Below are 14,003 nucleotides of genomic sequence, written 5' to 3'. Positions count from 1 at the left end.
CTCTGTAATCTGAAAAAAAAAAAAGATCAACACAGGATATGAAAAATATGGTGGTAAAATGGGTGGTTGTGTGCCAGAAAAAACTTTACATTCTTTTTTGTTTCAAGAATATGCATACATGCAACAAAATGAGTTCAATGGGCTCTCTTTATCCCTAGAGATCAGCTCGGTGTTATTGCTAATCTGAAAGAAAATTACCAGCAGGAAGCTGAGACAGTTATCTCATGGAACTACACCTGAGAAAGTCCTTTGGTAGGTGACAGGGGAGTAGGGTCAGCTCCTAACAAGATGCATTGGCATACCTAATGGGAGATGATGAATTACCCATTGCAGCTCTGAGCCAGGGTAGGTTATTGGGACTTTGAGCGCTAAATTTAATTTTAGGACCTGCTATAGTGAAAGAAGATCTATAAATCTTGGAGTGTGTCCACGGGAACTACAAAATTGATCCAAGGCCGGGAAACAGGCACTATGAAGAAAAGATAAGGTGGCTGAATTTATTTCTCTTAGATATGGAAAGCCTAGCTAGGGAATTAGACAAATCCCCATCTCCATGAATAGCTACTATAGCCCTCCCCAGACATGGAGGTGAGACCTGAAGTTATTAACAGTCTTCAGTTGTACAAAGGACAATTGCACGGAAGGTGTTACTTTCACACTGAGGCTAAGGCAAGAGTGAGCACAAATTAACCAAGCAGAAGTGATTTAGGTCTGGCATTTAGAAGAAGGTGCTGAACACCAAGGCTGGGCTTATCTGTTAATAACTCTGCATGTAGTTTTTTTAGTAGGAACTAGATTGAAGCTAAGGGTTCAGTATAGTGGAAGGTGGGAGAGGGCAGAGATGGGAGCTGAGAGCGTGCCAGATTGGGCTCCTTCATAATTTCTAAAACAATGGACCTGAAGTGAATTAAACTTCAGGGGATAAAAATGAACTGCATTCAGGAAAGGATATTAAACTTGAATCAAACCTGATTTATGAAAATCAGGGTTTGAGGACCAGGTAAATTTGGGAGTGGTTACCTGCTTTGCAAAGGAGCAGTCACCCTAGGAGTTTTAAAATAGCATATTCCCACACTGTATTACAAGTATTTGATTTAGGAAATTGTGATTTTTCTCGTATAACTTTCAAGGGTACGTCTTGATATGAAGCTATTCATACCTATAGCCATGCGTCAATTGCCAACTCACTGGAATACATCTCTGGACTCCAAGAATAAGGCCAAAAACCAGCTGGTGTGATCTAAATAGAGGTATGCATCGCCTTTTGAGATCTCTTCCAACTCTTTAATCCTTTCACTTTCAATCAAAAAAACTAGAAGACAATTTCAAGGATAATTTCCACAACATCAGATATTAGGTTGAGCTATATGAAGCTGCCATTTTTTAGGTCAAAAACAGTCAAATATCAGCAGTTTCATATAATTCAACCTAATACTATAATTATTCCAGTAGTTTGTCTTGCTCTTCACTAAAGCTAAAAGCTTGAGTATATTTACTTTTCAGGTCAAAATACTGGTGGACTTATAAACGCCTGTGCACATAAATACTGTGAAATTATAGGGTTGGGATTAAAGATGCATCTTGGATAAACCACGTATAGGTCATCCTTTTATTGTGCTGGACTCTGGTGCCTCTTGTCTGACTTTAGGAATTTCAGACTATGGAAAACAAGAAAAGCAGTCCAAAGGCTTGATCTTTCAACCCATGGGAAACTCTGTCTGGGAAATGGGCCAAAGGAAGAGCAAGGGAAAATATAACAAAATCTGTATCATGTCACGAGTTTAGTGGAGGAAGAGCACAGCAGAGCTGTGAGCAGAAAAACAAAGCGTGTGGCTTCCTCCTTTCTAAAATAGAGTATTGCTTAATGTGTCCTGCTTTTAAGATTCTAAGCATAAGACAAGACACCAAGTACACGTTGGAAAAGTCCTATCTGCATAGTCATCTAAAATGAGACAAACTTAGCTTAACTAAAAAGATTTTATTAACAATGTAAAATGTTAAGTATTTTTACGATCTGAGCTAATTCCAGCATGCCCTATAAGACTGAACACTATGCTGATGTGCAGACATCATGCTTCAGATTTCAATTAGAACAAAATATGATAATACTCAATTTTACATTTGAGGGTAATTGTATATATCACTACACCATTTCCTAACTGGATTACTTCATTCTCCAAGAAGCTGAAAAAGACACCATTGGATCGAAAGGAAATTAGTTGCCCATATGCATTGTATGAAGTTATTAGGATTATTGTGTATTTACAAAATTTAAATAGTTTTCATATATGTTCTTGTTGCATTATAAATTAAGATATTTTTACGTTGAAGCTCTTAGATTCTGACAGAATGGAAGACTAAACGTAAATGAGTGCAGAGAAAGCAATAGGTTGAGGTGGTATATGTTTGATTATAATATTATTCCTAATATTGGTTGGATTTTGAACAGTTTTGCAGTTTTAAATAGATTTCTATGTTTAAAGACTCTCATATGTGATCATTTGTTAACGTGACATCAGCAAGAGCTATAGATATACTATTCTACATGAAATAATTTTTCTCTGTGTAATACTTAGAAAAACCTTTCAATAATTTAAAAATCATAATTCTTGCATCTGTCATGGTGTGGTTTGGAGCAGACATGCACAATGTCAGCTTTAAAAATCCTTTTAAAAACAGCCTGCTTTTTGAATCTTTTTTTTTTTCTTGACAGCAGCTGCTTTCAAATGTAAAATCGTTTCAAAGGGCGGTGGGAGGTGGATAAAAGTAATAAGGAAGCATAGAAAACATAGTCGAAAACCAATAACTGTGGTTCAGCTGTCTGGAGGTCCTCGGGTTCAGTGATATTTTCAGGTCTTCCTAGTGGTGGTTTCCAGGAGGAATCACCTAGCTTGAGACGAGACAGCACAGCCCAAAGAACCTTCTCTTCCGTCTTCTAACCAGGGGGTAGGGAGTTAGATTTAGAAGGCTGCTGTCATCTGTGATGGGATAGAATGTACATATGAGTGAGGTACAGACAAAACAACTTGTTTTTTATGAATTGGCCTTAAAAATCCACCATCCTTCGAATCCAACTTTCTCAGCCTCGGCACCATTGACGTTTTGGACCAGATCATTCTTTATTGTTGGGGGCTGTCCTGAGCATTGTAGGATGTTTAGCAGCATCCCTGGCCTCTACTCACTAGATGCCAGTAGCACTGCCCTACCAGTTGTGACAACCGAAAATGTCCCCAGATATGGCCACATATTCCTGGGGTGGCAGTGAGGTTGAAGCAAAGAGCCCACAGTTGAGAACCACTGCTTAGAATTAAATATAAACTGCTTAGAGGCAGTTTTTCACTTGGGAGATGTATACTTCTTAGAAAAAGCCCATGCTTTGGAGTAAAGCTGGCTTCTTTCTTATACTTTACCACTTACTAGTCCTATGACTTTGAAAGTGTCACTTAAGCTCGTTAGGCTTCATTTTCCCCATATGTAAAATAAGGCTCAGTAATACTTACCCTAGGTGAGAATTAAATGAAACAATCTATTAAAAACATTTAGCTTGGGTGGGGACATTGGTGCCTAGCATGGAGGAAACAGTAAATATAGCTATTATTAACTATTTTCCTTTACATAGGACCTTGTCTTACCTCCATTCACCTACTTTATGCCTCGGGAAGAAGCTTCAACTATTTCTTGTTGAGTATTTCCCTAGTACTTTCTTTCTTTCTTTCTTTCTTTTTTTTTTTTTTTGCGGTACGCGGGCCTCCCACTGTTGTGACCTCTCCCATTGCGGAGCACAGGCTCCAGACACGCAGGCTCAGCGGCCATGGCTCACGGGCCCAGCCGCTCCATGGCATGTGGGATCTTCCCAGACCAGGGCACGAACCCATGTCCCCTGCATCGGCAGGCAGACTCTCAACCACTGCGCCACCAGGGAAGCCCTCCCTAGCATTTTCTATAGATATCTGCACACAAGGGCATTCAGAGAAGATTGTCAGCTGTTGAATTCACAAGTTGTGGTTTGAAAATTTTAATATGATGACAAGTAGAGAAAGAAATAAACCAGTAAGCCAAATACAGTTTAATGAGCTGGGTTTTTGGGAAATAGTGCAGTTCAACAGAGAGTGTGGGTAGAAACAGCCTGTTGGAGCGGAACTGGCCAATGTGGGTTGCAGAGGCTGGAGAAGGACCACAGGGAAATAATCTGGAAATTGCTAGCTGAGGCAGCGCTGAGATATGGTCAGAATGGAACTAGGGGCAACAAAATGGCTGGTTGGCTGGCAACTCTTATATACCTAAGCTTTGCCGGGACTAGTTGCACTGCCCTCCCAGAGCAGAGCTAAAATGTTCCCTCCTTTCCCCATCCTAACGTTGAAGATGCAGGACCTTGAAAAACAGCCCAGAATCAGGAGTTAGATGGAGTGATTGATATAGTGAAGAATTGTGCCCCACTTCAATAAAACTGGCTTGTAGATGAGGATTGTTTTTCTTGATTACTGAGAGCCTAGATGCTCAGGAAACTATCAGGAACAAATGAGTCCTGGCTTTCTGGTCCTCGTACATAAACTGTCATCCAAGTGCCCTGGCTTTCCCTCCCCATCCCCCAAGGCTCCCATGTGTCATATTTATTTGTAAATTAGCATCACCCACCGAGTTGACAGTGTTCCTTGGAATGCTGCACTATGTTACACACGTAGATGAAACTAGAGTAGCAAGTCAGAGCCAGGGAAGAAAACAGGGGCCCCAGCTGGGCACATCAGATTAATCAAACACAGCCTCCTCCCCCAGGCTCCCCAGATTAAAATCCTCTTTTAATACTCACACTCTGCTAATGTGGAGAAAAACAGGACTCTGTCTTTTTCATAGTGAAAAATAATTCACTATAATCTGGATGTCAACATTTTGAGGCAAAAAAATAGGACATCTCTCTTTTACAGTTAAACTTGCCCCAAACAGTTAAGATGCTGAAAGCAATGTCAAATCCTATATATAAACCTGATTTCTCAGAAGAATCTCTGAGATGAATCATAATATATTTGGAGCAGATAGAAACGATAACCATACTCTCTCATCATTTTTAGGACTCTTAACTTCTTTAACCACCAAATGATCAGTGAACTTAACCTAATTGGATATGGCCAAGATACAGCAGACCCTGAAGGGTAAAGAATTTTATTTTTTGGTATCTCTTTGAATACTGACTACACTTCCCCAAACTCAAGTTCAGCTGGAAGTTAATGCTTCCTTGGAACAGAATTACCCAAACTATGAAGATACTAATAGCAAAGAAAAATCTTATTTCTACTTCTATGAGACTTGGAGATCTATTTCCTGAATTCCCATTTATTTCCTGAATTCCCTATATGCTTGCCTTTCTTCAGTCATTTAAGAGATTTGGGAGTGACCTCATTGGTATTTATATATTACACAATAAAATGCAATTCTGGTGTGTATCATTCCCACTACATGAGGAAATATCTACATACGTTGGTATGTTGTATTTACAAAGAAAGTGTGCATGTGTGTGCTGTGGTGGTATATTTGCTCCCATTCTCTCTTTTTTAGGTATTAAAAGCACACAGGTATTATGAGATTTGTGTCAAGACTGACCCTTGTATCTGTGCATTCATTACAGTGAATCAAAAAACCTTTGTGCTATTGAAATTCTCATTCAGCCTTCTTTTCATATATATATATATAACATTCACTTGTGAGTGCTATATACACACATGCACACACACATACATATATAGCATTCATAAGTGAATAGGAAGTGTTAGGATTGATGAGAAAGTGCTCAGACGTTAAGCAAAGGACAGACTGCCTATTAAGGACAACTGCTGGTTTGGGGCATCTTAGTTGAGCATTTGTGACACCTTTGCCTAGCCTGGAGCTTGTCTGATCATCACCTAGGGCTGAGGTGACACAAAAGCTCAAAAATTCTTGGCAGAAATTCAGAGCAGCTTTCTACACTCTAGGAAGCTGACATCTGCAGTAAATGCTGAAATTCACTGAGCAGTAAGTCTGCCTGGAATGGTTTGAAGTCAATTTAAAGCCAAGGAAAGATGTCTTCCCACATACTGAAATCCTGTCTCTGAAGTGAGGGGCTGTCAACAGAATGTGAGCAAAATGGGATGTTTCCCCACTCATTCTAAACTTTCTATGCTAATCCATCTGAACTTGCTGGGAAATCTTTGCTTTTTATTGGAAATGATTGAGACTTTTATGGTATCTTTTCTCCAAAGTGCATACCCTCAGAGAACTGTAACTTAGGAGAGTTTTAAATGTGAAAATAAAAAGTGAGAAAGAGAAGAGGAGGCAGGAAAGGATAGCAGAAAGTGAAAGAAAAAGAGAGTAGGGTATTCAGTCATCCGTAAATTCAAACCCCAGTCATTTAATGTTTAATTCTTGGATGTTTAATGTTTAATCCCTATTAAAGCCAGGGATGCTGGAGGCCCCCAAGGTACAGTAATACCATTTCTCTATTGCTCAAATTTCTTTTGCCAATAAAATATTTTTTACATAAATGATATGTTAAGAAACAGAAGGACATGAAAATGAGAAGTTTTCAAATAATAAACTGAGTGTTTGAGTTTAAAGCTATGTTCTCTAAGTCAAGAGAAGTGCTTATAATGGAACTGCAGTTGCACATTTCTAATCTGTTAAAAAAGGAGAACTTCAGCTAATCCCAGGGTTCCCAAACATAAGCTGCATCAGCTTCATCTGAGGGCTTATGAAAGCACAGATTGCTAGCCCTACCTCCAGAGTTTCTGAATCAGTAGGTCTGGGGTGGGCCAGGCAATCTTCACTTCTTACAAGTTCCTGGACCTGCTGATACAGCTGGTCCTGAGACCACACTTTGAGAACCACTGAATTAATCGAAGCTCTACGAAGTGTAGGGCTCTATGTCGAGTGCTGGGGGTAATACCATATGGGTCCTAAAAGAAAGGTGAACCTTGGCCTCAGGGATCTTTGTCTGAGTAACTAGGAGGCTTCATTAGAAATGCCACTACAGAGATACAAATACAATGCTTTGAGAATTCCCAGAGGGGGAAATTACTCCCACCTGTAAAGAAGGCATTTGTGGAAAATTCCTGGGGGCTCCGTGTTCATGCTGGGCTACAAGGTGTGGGGAGAACTTGGACATTTGGTGAAGTAGGGGGGCAGGCATTCCGGATGGAGAAAACAGTGTCAAAGGAGGAGGTCAGGGCAGGTCAAAGACAGGGAGGTCAAAGGCAGCCTGAATTTGGGTCCCAGTAAATTGTCCAGTCTGGCTGGAATGAAAGGCATATGAAGGAGGGGATGGTCTAAAACAGAACTACTTAGAATTCCCTAAATAAGGCCATTCCTTCCCTTGCCTCCCTGTCCTTTCACACACCATCTCTTTTTTCAGAAAAGTCTTTTCTGACTGCTCCGTGCTTCTACCTTCCTTCATGCTTCCATACAATTGCTACAGCCCTGGGTGCCTTGTCCGCTTCCAACCCTGTTTAGCCACCATTCTATGAGCAACTCTTTATGAAAGACTTAATAAATTTACCCTGGCTGCCCAGGTCTTCAGCTCCCACTTACTCCTCAACCCTCCTTAATTAGGCTTCCGGGCCCCCAGTTCCAAGTAAGCTACTTTGGCCAACCTCACCAGTGACTCCATTGTTGCTAAATCCTATGGACACTTTCAGTTCTTATCTAGCTGAACTACCCCACACTATTAGCCATTCCTTCCTTGCAGCTTTCTTATTCTACCATGTTGAGTTTCTTCTCCGTTTTTGTAAACTGCTCTTCTTACATTTTGGTATTTCAGGGCTCTTCTGTATGTATTCTCCATGGGTGGTCTCAACCATTTTTAGGGCTTTGATTACCACGACACTGCTGACGTTTACATCTGTATTTCCTGTCCTTCTAGCTCGCGTGTCTCACCTCAGCATAAGACATGTACGTCCATCACAACCACTGAGCATCGCTCTTGGAGTCCCCCTGCATCCAGAACTTCAACTGTCCTGTCCTCTACCTCTACTGGTACCGCTCTGTTCTAATTTAGTGGTTGACACCATCATTCGCTCTGTTTTCCAAGTCTGAACCCAGGTTCCATCCTTGATTCTGCCTTGGCCTTATGTACATCATCCAACTGGTCATATCCTCTTCTCCAAGCCCTGGTCTTTAGGTCAGATTGTAAGCATTTCTCACCTGTCTTATTGTACTTGCCTACTAACTGAATCCCTCCAGTGACCTCAGGATAAAGTCTAAACCTCTTAACATGAATTAGAGGGGCCTCCCCCAACCTCTCTAGTCTCTCTCTCTCTTTTTGTTAATATATACTGCAATTTTATTTCAATCGCACAAACGAAGTTAGCATGTAGGAAATTTAAATGAACAGTATGGTAAAAATAGCAGAGAACCAAAAACTCTAATAAGGAAGTACACCTAAAGCATGAGAATTCAACAGTCATTAGTGTTTCATCTTCAGTTTTGATTGACACTTGGTGCTTGCAAAATTTTGAAACAAACTTTGAGATCATGATGACTATTCTGAAGAGATTTCAGCACCGGCACTAAGATTTGTACATTCAGTTGGTTTGCAATTGACTTGTTAGCCATTTACATCGTGTATAGTACAGATTTGTCACAGGTCAGATCACAGTGTTGAAGGAAAGAAGTACCTGCCTGTAATTAGAAAGGATCCCCTAAACTGCACTCAGCTTAAGACATCCAAGGTACAAGAGCATGAAAACCATCATAATATTGTGCCTCCAAGGAACATAGTTTTGATAAGGAAAATAACCTAAGCTTCTGTTTCCCATTTTAATTACTCAAATCTCTAACAAGGACAAAACTGTCACATAGGACAGTAAATGGATGCAGTAATTCAATCAGACTTCTTGGAAAGAACACATTTAGCAATTTGGGACAATGAAGTATGACAGGAGATAAAACGTGATTCAACTCTGGTTCTTTTTGTCATTTTACACAGACATCATGTTAATATTAGACCAAGGCACAAAACATTTAGTGCATAAACCAGTTTCTTTTTTAAGACCTAGCATTTTTACTGTAGTCTTTTATCTTACTTTGGACCACTTGTACCCAGTACTCTATCCTACTGGAGACTGCTTAACTTAATCAACAAAATCAAAAGCGATTTCTGAGCAGATTTATGGAGGACATAAACATTTGTATCATCAAAGTGTTTGCATAACCAAAAGTACAATAATAAAGATGAAAATGCCACCTATTTCTTTTAGAAAGTAGTACTTCATAAGCTTGCTGCATCTTTAATGTCTTCACTATTGGATGACAATGAATAGTTGATAGAAAAAAAGAACCGTATACTTGAATTATGATAGCTCCTCCATCACAGATCTAAAACTGAAGTTTCTACAGGAATAGAACTATTTTAACAAGGGAAAAAAATTCCCTCATTCAAACCTCTTTGAAGTGGTAATGGCTGCAAACTTGCAGCACTTAGAAAACTATGCTATCAACAAGTTCTGTTTTTAGGAATTTAGATTAGGAAATCTAGATAGGGCTTCCCTGGTGGCGCAGTGGTTGAGAGTCCACCTGCCGATTCAGGGGACGCGGGTTCGTGTCCCAGTCCGGGAGGATCCCACATGCCGCGGAGCGGCTGGGCCCATGAGCCATGGCCGCTGAGCCTGTGCGTCCGGAGCCTGTGCTCCACAACGGGAGAGGCCACAACAGTGAGAGGCCCGTGTACCGCAAAAAAAAAAAAAAAAGAAAAGAAATCTAGATAGCAGATGAAAATGGATTATTTCTTCAAAATTTTAGTAAAACTACTGATAATCCAAAGTTTCAAAGCAAATATGGCACATCAAGATGGAGAGCCTGGAGAATTTTGATTTCCTAAAATTTCAAAAAATTCTATCATTGCAACATACAGGATTTCTTCCCTATTTTAATCTTAGAAGTTTCAAAGAAAAGGGAGTGGATAACATACACACACGTGAGTGCCCACACAAACACGCACGCACGCGTGCACACACGGTGGTAAGTAGAGTATCTAGTTCCTTCTTCCCACCACCTAAATCTCACTTTATTTATTAAAAGAAAATTATGCAGGACCCCCCTCACTGTTTTCCCTTGATCTAATGATTTCTGTGACCTTAATTGCTGCCATCATTGTTACTTTTCTAGTATTGCAACATAAGATTCAAAAGCAGCTTTGTAGTCAGGAACGTGTACCTGAACACCTGTACAACTGCAGGGCACCAAGGTAATAACAACTGCCAAATTCAGGGATGGAACTTTTGAGTTCCACAGTAAGACGTAATTCATGTGAAGCTCAGAATCATGTTTCAGACCATTGAACTTACTCAAGTTAAAATACAAATAGCTGAAGACATGATGTAAAAGATTAAGTACTTGATGCTGTTAACATATTTACCAATTAAAGTCACAAAATATTCCCCATTATTATTCATGCAGATAACTGAGAATGAAGATAGTGCAGAAATTCACTTTGAATAAAAAATTATTCCTTCCCTTCCTTCCACTCCCCTATACTCTACAAAATGTTTTCCCTGGGACTAGGCCTTGAAAAGGCCACTACATATTAGTTTGACATGCATTACTGTCTGCAATTTAAAAAAGCTAATTTTGTGGTGGTTTTCTAATTTTATAATTTATAATTACATTATAAATATGTCCACATGCATAAATCTAAAAAAGGTTGAAAACCTACAGTGAATCTACAATATATTGTTTTACATTTGACCACTGCTTTGTGTTACGTAGGAGTCACAGATTTGGTAAAGCATTGTAACAATTTAGGAAGGCATCTAAATCTTTAAATTGTGGACAAATTTTATGTTTGAATCTACAAAATTGCATGAAGGCTAAACTCGAGAGACTTCCTATCATTCTAAAATTCCTCACTCCGAACAAATCATTTTTAGGACATTTCTTATAAATATCACCCTTTGAAAGCACATACCATTCCATTTGTTCCACATTTTATGATCTTAACCTACATAGGGCTGAACTCAATTATTCATGGAATATCAAATATGATAGGAAGACAAACCTGAGAGAAACAATACAATAGTATAACTTGCTAAATTCCTCATCACCATCTCTGAAGAAAACTTCTCAAGCCTTTCTCCTCTTTATTTTAGCAATGGATTGTGGAAAATGTGTGATTTTCTCTTGACATGAAAATATCTCAATGCACGGTGATCTTGCCTGATGGATTCAGTATTTTCTGCATAACTGATACAGGAACTCCTATATGACTCTCTTCCATCCTGTTGTAAAGGTCAGAAAAAAGCAGCAAACTGGGAGGGAAACAGCTTATCACCAGGGTAGTAATGTCTGAAGTCTTTCAAAGTATGTTGGTTTTTCCCTGCTTTGTCTCCATTTTCTTCTTACAGCTCACAAAATTTAAGGGTTTTGTTGTTGTTACCACAGTTGTTCTTTGTTGGTTTTTTTTTTTTTCCTTTCTCCAGATTAAAGTCCTGTCTCTCCTTAGTTTGATTCTCTATGCAGTATTTGACTTGCTCAGTTCCTGCCTGATTGCATCAATGAGCTCTTCTTTTAGCTTAGTTAATTCTTTTCTCATTTCATCTAAAATGTCCTGTTTCAGCCTGTCATAGTCCAAGTCCCTCCACCTGGACTCCGTTGGCACTGGGCTGTGATGAGGGCGCAGATTTTGGTCTGTGTAATGAATCATAGGACGTGTTGTCAAAAACAATCTGATTTTTCCTTGGAGAATCCCGTCTGGAAATAACAGGTGACTTGCTGCTATTCATTGTATTTGTTCTTTCCCAAGGCTTTCTTGTCAGTTCAGGTGTACTTGTTGAAGAGGCCTTAGAAGTTACAAGCTCTGAATCTTCATTTTTGTTCTGTTTCTATTGTTGATCCCTTTTCAGCAATTCTTCTCCTCCTGGCCAGCAGGGCACTCATCTCTTCCATTAAACCACTACCCCCTAACGGAAGGGATCCATTTCCACGACCCATATCTGTTTAGATGAGGCTGAATTCACACCAATGGTATTCCCTCCGCTTGGGAAAGAGGCATCCTCCATCCGTGACACTTTCCTGTTTTGCTCCAGCAACCGCAGCTGCAAGTCCAGTTAAAGGGCGATTGTCTTCAGACATGGATCCCGAAAAAAATCCAGATGCAGGGAGGGGAGCAGCAGGAGGTGGGGGGGGGGGGAGGAGGGGTACCTGATTCTGAAAAGGCAATGGAGGAGGCGGAGGGGGGTCCCTGAGGATGGAAGTGGAGGGGTTAGAGGGGGCCCTGGGGGTGGAGGGAGTGCGGCTGATGCCTGGGCAGGACCTGGTGGGAGTGGAGGAGGGGGTGGAGGTGCAGGTGGTCCCAAGAAAATGCCCTGTTGGGCTGGAGGTTCCGCGGCTGAGAGGCTGCCTGCGAGCCTGGCTCAGAAGTAGAGGAGTTGTCTCCACAGAGGCAGGGGCAGTGGCATTTGCCATTTTTCGCTCTCCCTCGCATGCCAGCTGCTCCCTTTCTAACTTCTCTTGCCGCTCTCTTTCTGGCCTTTCCCAGTCCAGTCTCTCCAGCCTTTCCCTTTCTAACCTCTCCCTCTCCAATCTCTTCCTTTGCATTCTTCCTCTCTCCAGCCTTTCCGGCTCCAGCGCCTTTTGTCATTGCTGTTCTTGTAGTTGCCGCCTTTGAATTTCCAATTCTTCTTGTGATGGGCCATTCTGAACTTCGGCAGGTAGTTGTGAATTTTGTCTAGGCGATGTTGGCCTTGTTTCCTGTGAATTCAACACTCCTAAGGCATGCATCATGGCACTTGCGAAGACATGGGCATCTTCTTTGCTGCCAAAGTTGAGACCATACACCTGTCTAGCATCCCACCATTGGTGGAAGGTCTGAGTAGCTTGATCGTACTTCAACCCTTTAGGAATGGCACAATATATCACTACCTGCTGGTCCTGAATCTTCCTGCCCACCACTCTGAATGTGTTGTTGCCTGTATGATGATATATATGAACTCAGATGAACCCGGTTGAACCACCAGCTGGCACCCACTTTTTATTGGCATCATCATAAACCATCACAGCAGCTCTTGCCTGACAGATACTCTGTTCACTTATTATTTTAAATGTATCCTGCCACTCCCTTCTGGTCTGTAGAGTTTCTGCTGAAAAATCAGCTGATAACCTTATGGGAGTTCCTTGTATGTTATTTCTTGTTTTTCCCTTGCTGCTTTCAATAATTTTTCTTTTTGTTTAATTTTTGCCAATTTGATTACTATGTGTCTTGGCGTGTTTCTCCTTGGGTTTTTCCTGTATGGGACTCTCTGCACTTCCCGGACTTGGGTGGCTATTTCCATTCCCATGTTAGGGGAATTTTCAACTATAATCTCTTCAAATATTTTCTCTGGTCCTTTCTTTCTCTCTTCTCCTTCTGAGACCCCTATAATGTGAATGTTTGTGTGCTTAATGTTGTTCCAGAGGTCTCTCACACTGTCCTCATTTCTTTTCATTCTTTTTTCTTTTTTTTGCTCCACAGTAGTGATTTCCCCTGCTCTGTCTTCCAGTTCACTGATCCATTCTGCTTCATTTACTCTACTATTGATTCCTTCCAGTGTGTTTTTCACTTTAGTTATTGTATCGTTCAACTCTGTTTGGTTGTTCTTTATATTTTCTAACTCTTTGTTAAAAAATCCCTCTAACATCCATTTTTCTCCTGAGTTCTTGGATCACCTTTACAATCGTTACTCTGAACTCTTTCTCGGGTAGATTGCCTATCTCCACAACACTTAGTTCTGGAGTTTTATCTTGTTCCTTCATCTGAAACACATTCCTCTGCCACCTCATTTTGGGTTAATTACGTTTCTCAACTTTGGAGAAGTAGCCTTCTGTAGGAGACGTCCTATGAGTCCCAGCAGTGCGCTCACCCAAGGGCCAGGGGCCAGCGGTCCCAGGGTAGTGTCTGGCCTGTGTTTGCAGACTACAGTCTACTGAATCGTAGTTTTCTTCCTTTTGATTTCTGCCGCCTGGTGGGTGAGGCTGGTCTAGAAGCTTGTGTAGGCTTCCTGGCAGGA

The 14,003-nt window shown here is 40.7% G+C and overlaps 1 protein-coding gene and 1 pseudogene across 2 annotated transcripts in view; both read right to left on the bottom strand.

Annotated features, from left to right (window-relative positions):
• Positions 1-2,886: 2,886 nt before the first annotated feature.
• The window catches only part of RGS7BP (regulator of G protein signaling 7 binding protein), a gene marked incomplete at both ends in the record, with an annotated part of 115,404 nt that continues 104,287 nt past the window's right edge, over positions 2,887-14,003 (bottom strand). Inside the window, one exon of the mRNA XM_082651089.1 lies at positions 2,887-2,978. Within this exon, the coding sequence (XP_082507215.1) occupies positions 2,887-2,978 (92 nt within the window). The remainder of the gene's footprint in view (positions 2,979-14,003) is intronic.
• Positions 11,324-12,442, bottom strand: LOC309820921 (protein enabled homolog; annotated as a pseudogene). The gene has a single exon. The product of its transcript is annotated as a protein enabled homolog (transcript).

The sequence above is a fragment of the Grampus griseus genome (assembly GCF_964374135.1).
Source record: "Grampus griseus genome assembly, chromosome: 3".
Classification (NCBI taxonomy): domain Eukaryota; kingdom Metazoa; phylum Chordata; class Mammalia; order Artiodactyla; family Delphinidae; genus Grampus; species Grampus griseus.
The sequence above is the reverse complement of the archived record's forward strand: the minus strand, read 5'-3'. Positions and strand labels throughout refer to the sequence as shown.